The sequence below is a fragment of the Melanaphis sacchari genome, unplaced genomic scaffold, assembly GCF_002803265.2.
Source record: "Melanaphis sacchari strain LSU unplaced genomic scaffold, SCAv2.0 Contig40_pilon_pilon, whole genome shotgun sequence".
Lineage (NCBI taxonomy): Eukaryota > Metazoa > Arthropoda > Insecta > Hemiptera > Aphididae > Melanaphis > Melanaphis sacchari.
Window position 1 is genome coordinate 550,063 of NW_020271264.1, and position 11,233 is coordinate 561,295.

General features: G+C 26.3%; 1 protein-coding gene across 1 annotated transcript; it reads left to right on the plus strand.

Moving 5' to 3' along the window:
• The first annotated feature begins 1,512 nt into the window (after nucleotides 1-1,512).
• LOC112597397 (ras GTPase-activating protein-binding protein 1) lies at nucleotides 1,513-10,866 on the plus strand. Its single transcript, XM_025343441.1, has 10 exons — nucleotides 1,513-1,879; nucleotides 5,672-5,830; nucleotides 6,096-6,396; nucleotides 6,463-6,705; nucleotides 7,549-7,753; nucleotides 8,206-8,357; nucleotides 8,421-8,586; nucleotides 9,085-9,224; nucleotides 9,284-9,427; nucleotides 10,357-10,866. Exons 2-10 carry the CDS (start codon nucleotides 5,733-5,735, stop codon nucleotides 10,564-10,566), a joined length of 1,659 nt encoding a protein of 552 aa, XP_025199226.1. The 5' UTR covers nucleotides 1,513-1,879; nucleotides 5,672-5,732; the 3' UTR covers nucleotides 10,567-10,866.
• The last annotated feature ends 367 nt before the right edge of the window (nucleotides 10,867-11,233 follow it).

Here is an 11,233-nt window from a genome sequence, read left to right on the forward strand (position 1 = left end):
AAAATTGATGGGAATATTTTTTTTATTGTCTATTCACCATAATAAAGGATCTTGATAATGACTTATTTTTTTTGGAAAATATTTCGGTTTTCTGATGTGTCGTGTCACTTCACTCGTGAAAGATTCTCTAGCCAATACTTTACTCAATTCACTACTCCCTAAAAACCCGAAATATTATTAATGATTCACTTAGCAATTAATCTCCCAGGGCTCCCTCTCATATAATTTATTACAAATTAAGGTTGCCAATGTTGCTATAAGTCCCGGTTTTGATCCCGTAATTCTGATTAAGTGTTTCAAAATGGAAAATTATCTTGGAATCAAACTTAAATAATTTATATTAACATTTTATATTCTAATAAATATTTCTAGTAGAAAATAACATTGTTTTGATAAATGATTAAATAATAAAATTGATTGATTGACAGACCAGACTTAGTTTTAAAATTATTTTCCGGCTTAGTGACGACAATAATTATTGACGAATATAATTACGTTCATTGTTTTTCTGTTTCCAAAATTTTTGCTTTCACAATCGCTAATTAACTACTTGGTCTCGGTCGATTACTCATTCCGATTTGTGCAGGTACGACGTCACATGCGTTATAACTTTTGTCATAAACTTAACAGTTATAACAGTTATAACTTATAACGTTATAACCTATGGAGGTATGACTAATGAATGGATAATTTTAATCATATATTGAGACAATATACTATATAAATTTATTAAAATGTTACCATTTAACTTATTATTAGTATAAACGATATTATAATAAAATAAATCGTTAATGCTTCATATTTTACAATTTAATTGATTAAAAATATCAGAAAAAGTTCAGTAGCAGATAAATTAACTTCAATTCTCTCGGAAAAACTTTGGTATTATGCGTGTGTGGTGTGAATGTGAGATAATAAGATATTATGTGCAAATTTATTGATTATATTTCTAGATTATTAACAAGACATTTCATTACACATTACACACATCACTTAAGACATAAGACCTATCCGCTATTGCAAGTTACAATAAGTTGATATTGTGTTATTATTTATTTTTGACTATAAAAGTAAAGAAATTTAATAACTATTGTTAGTATGTATATTGTATTATATTTTATTAAAAATAACAATAACCATATTTTTGATACTTGAATATAATAATATTACCTTTCTCCTATTTGTGCATATGCAGGTTGGCGTCTAAAAAACGGTAAATGGTTGCTATAATGGTTGTATTAGCATAGAAAAACTAAAATAATGCCACTTTAAATGTTGTAATACTGCACTTATTACCTAATAGGTACCTTTATTTTATTTTACAAAATTACGAATTTAAAAAACGCATCGTCTGCCGCCGATAATGTATTATGGGTTGGTACTAATCATCTAGTGTATTGGAAGCACTGTATTCTATGTAGGGTGATGGCCGGGTGGCGGTGTCGACGACCTGAGCCGACCACTGACGACGGCGACGTCGCGAAGGGATTTCTATTCTCTTGTTATTATTATTTTTCTTTTTGTGTTGATTTCTGTACGGGGAAGAGTCACTGATCCAATCTTAGCAGCTCCTTACGCCGTCGCTATCTTTTCATCTACAAATTGTTATTTCGTCTTTCGCGCCTACCGCTTAAGCAAGTACGACGAACGGTGTTTGCTCGCTGGTCGTCAAATCCAACCATCGTTCACGTTCGCTCTGTTGATACAAAAAAACGCCGCTCTCTATAATAATTTAATCCATAGTTCCAACTAATTCTCGCATAGTCACCGGTCCACGTACGTAAGACAGCCTTGTTTGAGTCCGTGTCTCAAAAATATTCCCTACGTTTTGATTTGCTTGGCGCCCACTACTGTCGGATCAGTTAAAAAAAAAATAACCGTAAGTATATAATTTCCGTAATTATTGTTATTATTGTTGTTATTGCATTTTTTGGCATCGTCGTCCGGTGCGCACATGTGCGCTTCGAACCTTCGATACGCGCCCCGCCGTCCGTTGACGACCGCATGTTTGCCGCTGCTTACAGTCTCTCAATACCGACAGCCGACTACGCTTTTCCAATATTTCGGTGTTCAATGACCGTCGCCATCTCTTCTCACTGCATTATCCCGCGCTTAAGAAGCGTCTCTTATTAAGTTCGTAAAGGCTGAACCAATTCGGCTGGATAACGTCGCAGCGCGTATAATATTGCTGCTCAAAACACTTTGTTGTTTTCTATATAAATGGTCATCAATACCCAATCATTATTAAACTTTTATTCGGCAATTTATTTCTCCCATTGATGTTAGTTGGGTACGCTCAAAATCTTCTTTACCCAAAATAAAATCTGCAATGATTGCTTTGTTCATCATTTATTTATTACTTTAGCTATTGATTTTGAATACATTGTCACAAGATTTGATTCTCGATGCAGATATTATAGAATTTCGGAAATTTACTTTTAAATGTTGGTAATACATTTTAATGACAACTCATTAATGATGAATAGTGCATACCATAATTAAAATACTATTGAATGTGTTAAATTATGGATATACCTAATCCAATAAATGAATATCAAAATAATTTGTAGTGAAAACCAATCGTAGTAGGTAACTGATCATTTAAGTAAATGTTTTATGTTTTATTAATTATCTAGTATTATTATTTATTTAATTAAAGCTAATACCTATTTTTGTGATATTTTATTTTAAAATACTCATTTTTAATTAACCTTTAGAAAGGTTAATATATAATGGATATTTCAGTGACCACAAACAATTTGTTATACCATGGCTGTGGCTATCAATAAATATCCATAGATCTTAAGCAATAAAAATTGAACAATTTTGTTTACTAGTGCATGGTGTTTTAATAATCTTTGAATCTTTTTATTGGAGTTCATATATTATGTACCTAGTTTGGTTCTGTGTAAAAAAAATCTGAATAGTCATGACATAAAATATTTGCAATCAGCAGAACCATCCTCGTATTAGCTTTAGTTTTAGAATGAATCAATTTTAGTTCAAACTTCAAGTTAAGAACATTGTGTTTTTATGTTTAATTTTCTACCTTTTTTTACCATAAAATTTAAATTTAAACATTTTATATCCTATTTCAAATGAAAACGCTTTGTGCAGCGTTATAAGTGGCGACCCCGCTACAAAATTATTAATTGTTTTCTGATAAGTCGATGGTGGTTGAAACTGTTGGAAAGAGGAGGACATGTGTGAGTTTTGACCAATTTTTATCGACCGCCTAGTGTGTTCTCATTTGAAATGGGGTATATATACTCATTTGCATAAAGTGAAATTATGATGTTAATTAGCCAATGCTGAAACAAAGAATATTCCTAACTGTAAGATAGATGAAAGATCAATCAACCCTAATACTAAAGTTAACAACATGAGGTTGGTTTTACTGAACCCCATAAATAAGTCAAATTTAACAAAAAAAAAGCTAGAAGAATAAAATGGTGTACTAATATCCCTAAGCTATTTATAAAATTAAACTAGATTAATAGTATATACTGCCATAAAAACATGCTTATTGTAAATAAATAACATTTTATGCATTTTTTTTTTTAATACCTTATATTCAGTATTTAGAGAATATTTGACTACATTGTGCAAAGAATTTGGGTGGATTTTTTTTATTGAAAGATCTTTATAGTCCGATAACGGAAGTAAATAGTATGCGCATATATATTGTAGTATTTATTCATACTCTTCTGAATTCACTTCTTAGTAACTTGAACGAGGTTCACAAGAATATAGTTGATGTCTCGTATCCTCTTTATCGCCCAACCAAAATACCAACTTAGTAGAGTATGCCTAAGGTGACATAAGACAAGTTGATGATAGTGAACCGATTATACTTGTGTTTCTTTGCTGAGAGGTTGGAATTCATATTAGAGAATGACTAGTTTTTATTTATGTTTACTTGTTTTCTCTCAATAAATGGAGTTGGTATAAAAGAAAATAACTTACTACTTAACATTATAACCATATATTGTATAATAACAAAATTGCATGAAGTATGAATGCCAAGTCTTACTCTGTTGGCCAGGAGAATTTTGTTGTGTTCAAATCAAAACATATAATATTTCCATCTCAACTATCTAAATCCTCAGTTCCAGTTGTATACAAATAGAGTATACATTCTATTAGTTAAAAAAATGCAATAGATGATTTAAATCTTTCAAAAATGATTATAATTCGGACACTAGTCATTTTTATTGTTTATAGTAAAATATTAAGTAGTTATTAAAAATAGTCAATCATAATAAAATTAACCTTTTTTGCTAATTGAGTAGGTCACTACTTACAAATGATATTAATTACCAATATATTTTCAAAATGATGACTTAATAGTAATTATATTATTAAAAATTGTATTCAATTACCTATTACTATTTAACTTTGACAGGCTAGATACAAAATTGATAAATTATTGACCTTTAGGTACCTACATTAGAAATTATGGTTTAGAAACTGATAATAATAAATAATATATCTTTAATGCTATTTGTCAGTTATAAAACAAAAAAATTCCTACTGATTTTTAAAATACTATAAGTTTTTATTTTTATAATTCATTCTGCAAAATATTGCTAATAACTTTAACCACAATAACATTTATAACTAAAAATACCAATACCTACCTAATGTATTATTTATTGCTTTTTCATTTTGTGATTAGTGATTAGTACAACTAGCAGACAGTCATAATTTTAGTTTAAATCATTTTGAATAGATATTATATGTTATAATTATTTAAAATACTACATTAATGTTAATTAATAGTATTTTTTTTTATACAATCTAGGTACCTATTGAAATTTTCAATTCATTTTTTATAGATAGGATTATTACAATAGTGCTCAAAGAAATAGTAAATAATATTATTCCTTATATAATTGTATAAATATACCTCAAAATATTAAAATTTATATATGTATTGTCTATGGAATTTATGTAAAATAAAGAGTTGACAATTCAAACATGTTACATTAAAATATTAATATTTGTCTGTTATAATTAAAAAAAAAAATTATATTCCCCTTTTTTAAAATTAAAATTTGTAAGCTATGTTTGTATTAAATTAACTATATTACATATCTTCGAGCATATCTTATTCTACTTTTTACTAACCCTTATGCATTATATTTTACACTATATGCTAATTATAAATAAACATTTAAATAATTCCACAAACCATGGTTATTTTTTTACAGATGAAGTATACTAACTAATATTTAATTTGTTTGCGTCTATAAATTAGATACCAGCATAGTATATTTATTATCATCACTAATGTGAATAATAAATCTTGTTATTTGATATTAATAATACCTAATACAGATAATATACTTTATTTAATTGTGTAAAATATAATGCACATAAAATCAGTATATTAGATAAATAAGGAACATGATGATATAATTTACTTTACTTATAATGTGTAAATTGTTCATTGTTTATTAAAGATAAGAAAAAAATATGGAGTGTAATTTTTCGATAGGTTTATAATAGTCAGATATCTACCAACATTTCAATATTCATCAATATGAAATAAAGACTTATTGTATAATAATAATAAAAATTAGAAAATTAACATAAATGACTTAGTTCATAGTAGTTGATTTTACTAAAATTTGTATGTATGTAATATTTAAATGTTTTATGTATTTAGGTTTCTTGGTCAAGTTTTGATGGTCAATTATCTTTGAGTACCTTAACATCAATTGATAAAAATGGTTGCTGATAGTTGTCCGAACCCACAAAGTGTGGGACGTGAATTTGTTCGTCAATATTATACTATGTTGAATCAATCTCCTCATTACATGCATAGGTAATTAATAATTATTAAAAAAATCTCTTAAGATTATATTTTGAGTATAATAATATGGATTTATGTATATGGTGTAGTACATAATTTAACATTTAAAAAAATATCTATATTTTAATTAATATACCTAGCTCTCTTTAAAACTCAATACATTTTTATAACTATTATTTTACCATGGATAATATAATTATGAAAATGTGAATATGCATTTGAGGTCTTTAAAAATTGATTATGATAATAATAATAAAATAATGCAATATTTCTATAGATTCTATAGTAGCGATTCATATTTTGTACATGGAGGTTTGGAACCATATAGCAGGGACATGACTCCCAGTATTGGTCAAAAAGAAATTCATAAACGTGTACAAGAACTGAATTTTCGCGACTGTCATGCTAAGATCTTACAAGTTGATTCACAGAACACTCTTGGAAATGGTGTGGTAGTTCATGTCACTGGTGAATTATCTAACTGTGGGCAGCCAATGCGTCGTTTTGCACAAACTTTTGTATTGGCAGCTCAGTCTCCTAAGAAGTATTATGTTCATAATGACATTTTTCGTTATCAGGTATTTGATTATATAACTGAGTCATACATATTGTGTTTTTTAATAAAATGTTGTGATATGGTGTAGGATGTGATGTTGAATGAAGATGATGTAAATGATGAAGCAGATTCTGGACAATCTGATGGTGAAGAAAATGGAGAAGTTGAACAAACTCCTGTTACTCAACAACCTCAGCATCAAGTAAATTACTATAATACAACAACTCAGGGACAGAATTTGAATGGGGTTGCTTTGAATGTGATACCTGCTTCGGTCCCAGTACAACAGTTGCTGCCTGAGCAAATTCCTGTTCAAGTTCAACAACATATTGTAAGTATCAAATGAATAATATTAATAAAATAACCTTGTATAAAATATTATTAAAATAATAAGTTTAAAATATTGGGAATATTACATAACACTTTTCCTAATAATAAGACAGTTTAAGGTTTACAAGTATTGTTTTTTAAAAACTAGTCGAGTTAAACATTAATTCTTTTAGTAGAACTCATTAGTTATATATACTAAATTACATAAGTATTTAGAAATTCTCTACGTGCAGGAATACTACAGAGTTCTAATATTTAATTGGTATTCTTATCATACATTTTAGAGTTTTCACACTATTTCTTTATTAAGTTGAACAAAAATTTCAAAAGTTGAGTATTCTCACAAATTTATGAATATGATACACAATTATTTTTAATCATTATTTTCAGTTGAAATGCAACTTATAAATATTAGTGAATTTATAATTGTTAATACAGCTACATTTTTAAAAATATTAATCAAAAAATAAATCTTATACTTTTAAAAAAGTTACAGAGTATATGAGGTAACTATTATTGTAATCAGGCCATTATCAAGTTTTGAGACCATATACTGCTAAATATTTTTGCAAGCCCTATTACAAAACTTCCAATTTGAATTAAATATGTATAAATTTACCCTCAAATTAAAATATTCAATCGACAATATATTTTTAAATAAATAAATCATTATAAAATAAATTCATTTTAACAAGACTATAAAATAGCTATACCTTTTTATTTCAAGTTTAACTGTCCCCTTCCCTTTGGTCCCTGATTATAATAATTTATAGATTTTTATTTAGTTAAATTATTTAGTATATTTAAAAAATATTAAAATAATCTAGTAAATAATACTTTTTAGCCAACTGTTACTGCTCCGGTACAAAATGCAGCTCCTACTGTACTGTCTCCCAGTAATAATGTATCCAGAACTCAACCAACATATAACCAAAACCAAATATTGGCAGAACAACCTAAAATTCAACATCAAGAAGAACCTACTATTCATAATGTGGATATAAAGGAAAATCAAGAACCTATTAAAAAGGATGTATCGATTACTGAAGGTATAATATTCTATTCTTGACCTAATTTGAAGCTATTTATTAAATTTATAAAATCTGAATACTTGGAATTGTGTTATAATGTATGAGAGAAAAAATAACTTATTTATATAATTAAAGCTATTATAAAAAACTAAAATAAATCTATATGGGTATTTGTGGTATGTCATAATATTAATTCAATTGCATATAGTTTTTTTTTTTGTATTCAAGAATTTAAATAAATAACAAATAAACAATGATTGGAAATTAATAAATCATAAATATTTAATTCACAAAAAAAAAAGTATTTTTAATAAACTATTATTTAAAAAAAAGTAAGAATGTGTGTGTATTAATGATATATTTGGTTTAGTAAGTAACTGATAAACTATTGACATTTTAGTTTTAGTTTCAAAATAAATATATGTACTGTATTAAAACAATTTAGAAGTATATAATTTATTAATTTTTAGCTGTTTCACCTGGAGATCAACCAAAACCATTATATGCACAGCTTTTCAAATCTGGTTCACGATCAACAGAAACTCATGCTGAAGCCCCTCAACCAGCTTCTGTACCGACACAAAATTACTCAACTCCTTCTTTACCTAAAGCAACTTCACCAGTATGTTTTTATTTTACAGAAATTATTATTTTTGACAATTAAATATGTAATTCTTCTGTTAAGGTTCGAAATAATGATTATTCAAGTAATGCCTTTCCTAATAATCAGTATGAGCAAAGAGGCAATGTTAATAGAAATATGAGGAACAATTATAATGGTAGAGGTGGAGTTGGTGGAAGAAATTTGAATGATAGACCAAACAGAAATTCTTTTAATAATCGCGAAAATGGTTTGTATTTGAATTTTTAAGAATGTATTATTTAAAGGTACCAATATCATATTAGTTATCTACATCTTATAATATAACTAATTTTTGTCCAAATACATCAATATTGTTTTATTAGCTTTAATAGTTGAGTAAATTTACCTTTGACCAAGCTTAAAGTTAATACTATGATCTATAGTATTTCATAATTTTTTATTGATATTTGAGTTTTAAAATGTATTATGAGCATTTAAATGTTGGAATATTTTACTTAACTATAGCTTATAACTTATTACTTATCTAAAAATAATTATATAAATTAAAGCCGAAAAATATATTCAAATAACTAACATCCTTACCTTAAAGTTTCTTAATAGGTCAATTAATTTTAATATGAAAACTAACAACAAAACAAATTCTTTTGAACCCAATTTTATTATGTTATGTTAAAATGGGTTTTAACATGACATATTGATTTAACATCTATTTAATGTTTGTATTTCTATTGTTAATTTTATTTAGGATACAATAATGGTCCTGGCAACGACCTTAGGATTAATAGAGGTAATCAATCTGGATCTTATAATGGTATGTTCCAGTCTGATGAACAACAATTGTTTATTGGTAAAATCCCTCCAGAGGTTCAAGAAAGTGATTTGCGGGTATGTATATCTATTTAATTTTATATAATATCATGTTTTAATGATAATAATAATTTTAGAACTTATTCGAAAAGTTTGGTAATTTATTGGATGTACGAATAATGAAAGGAGGCAGCAAAACTGGTGATCCATCTATGAATGGCAATTTTGGTTTTGTCATTTTTGAAAGTATAGACACGGCACATAAAGTATTAAAGAGTCGAGTGAGTTTAAATTTTATTAATACAATTAATTATAATATTTTGCTATAATCATAAAATCATTATATTCAAAAGCACTTTCATAAAAAAAAAAAAAAAGTTAAATGCGGTGTTACAGATTTCATAAATGTTTAATTTATTATGCATTTTTATAATACTACATTTATGTAACTTGTTTATATTTTAAAAGTAATTTTTATTTACAATAAAATATTTTTTAAATTAATTAACTTTTGTAATATTTATATACATCAAAATACTTAAGGCTATATTCTGCTTAAAAATATGAAAAACATTTAATAATTTTTAGATAATAAGTTCTTTAGTAAAATAATCACCCTGTATAAATGTACAATCATACATTCATATTAATATTAGATATAAGTATTTGAACGAAAGCATAATTTATCATGTTGTGTGCAGCAGAAAGATAAAATATGACGTCTTACCTAAATTAATAATGTTATTATATAGTAAATTTTTGGTAATCCAGCAGATAATAGAATAAAGAATTGCTAGATAAACAAAAACGACAGATTAATGGAAGCTCATATAAAAACGTTTTTTCACTTATTGATAAACCTTATTTTATTTATTAAAACATTTAAATAATACAAACATACAATATACATACTAATTTATTATTGTGTTAGATTAATCTTTTGATGGGAAAGGTATATTATCATTTTGTTTTTTTATATTTAAAATAATGCTTTTGACACTTTCTTGCAATGTATGAAATGAAATGTAGGATTTCTGGATATACCAGATAATTGTATTGCTGGATTATGAGAAGTTAACTGTGTTTTTTTACTATATATTTTACAATTTATAATTACTACATCATAATTTATAAAATAAACTTATTTTCTGAAGTTTTTTAAGATTTAAATTTTAAAAAATGATAATAATATATTTCTTTTTTTGTTTAGCCTATTATGCTCCCTGGAGAAAATGGCATTAAGTTGAATGTTGAAGAAAAGAAAAATAAGTCTAGAAGTTCAATGGTGAATTCTGATGGTGGCAGTGGTGGTGGAGGTGGTTTAGGTCGTGGTGGTATGCGTACGGGCAACAATCGTGGAGGTTTCAATAGAAACCAGAATGATGGACCTAGAAACAACAACTTTAGGCGTCAAAATTAATAATAATAATTAAATTTAAATATGATTAAAAAAAGAACTTCAATAAATACTCAAGATGACCAGAAAAATCCCTAATAAAGACGCTGTTCAGAATTTAAGAAAGACTACAATTTTATACTGTTTTTTGCTAGATAGCTTCAAATTTTATTTCCTTTGCATTTACAAATCATTTTTCCTATTACTATTTATCCACTTGAATAATGTTTATACCTCAAAGTATTGACTTTGTCCATAATATATAAATCATATATGTCGTATATCGAATCACAAACCTAGTCAAGTAAAATTTTTCAACATGTTTTAAATATTTTTTCAGTTCACAAATTTTTATAGTATTGTTTTAATTTAAAATATGTCATTTATTCTTCACCAAACTTAAAATCATATTTGTTTTGTAAAAAAAATATTTTTTAAAACAGGATGATTAAAATTAAAAAAAAAACATTTTTTATACAAATTCAAATAATATTTTTAATCATTCTGTTTTACAAATATATAGATTAGGTTATTTCCTATCTAATCTAAACTATTTTAAACTCCTTTATTTATTAATATTATTTTTTTTTTTTTTTCATATAATGCTAAACCTTGTAATTTAGTTGTAATTATATGATGTACATAAGTGCTGAATTCAAGCAACAACGCTTAAGTACAATGCCCATTTGTG

What these genes read in the sequence shown, in the direction of transcription:
- LOC112597397 (XM_025343441.1), top strand. Translation starts at nt 5,733, where the DNA reads ATGGTTGCTGATAGTTGTCCGAACCCACAAAGTGTGGGACGTGAATTT. An exon ending in GGATGTATCGATTACTGAAG is followed by an intron (nt 7,754 to 8,205) that starts GTATAATATTCT and finishes ATTAATTTTTAG; the next exon opens with CTGTTTCACCTGGAGATCAA. An exon ending in TTTTAATAATCGCGAAAATG is followed by an intron (nt 8,587 to 9,084) that starts GTTTGTATTTGA and finishes AATTTTATTTAG; the next exon opens with GATACAATAATGGTCCTGGC.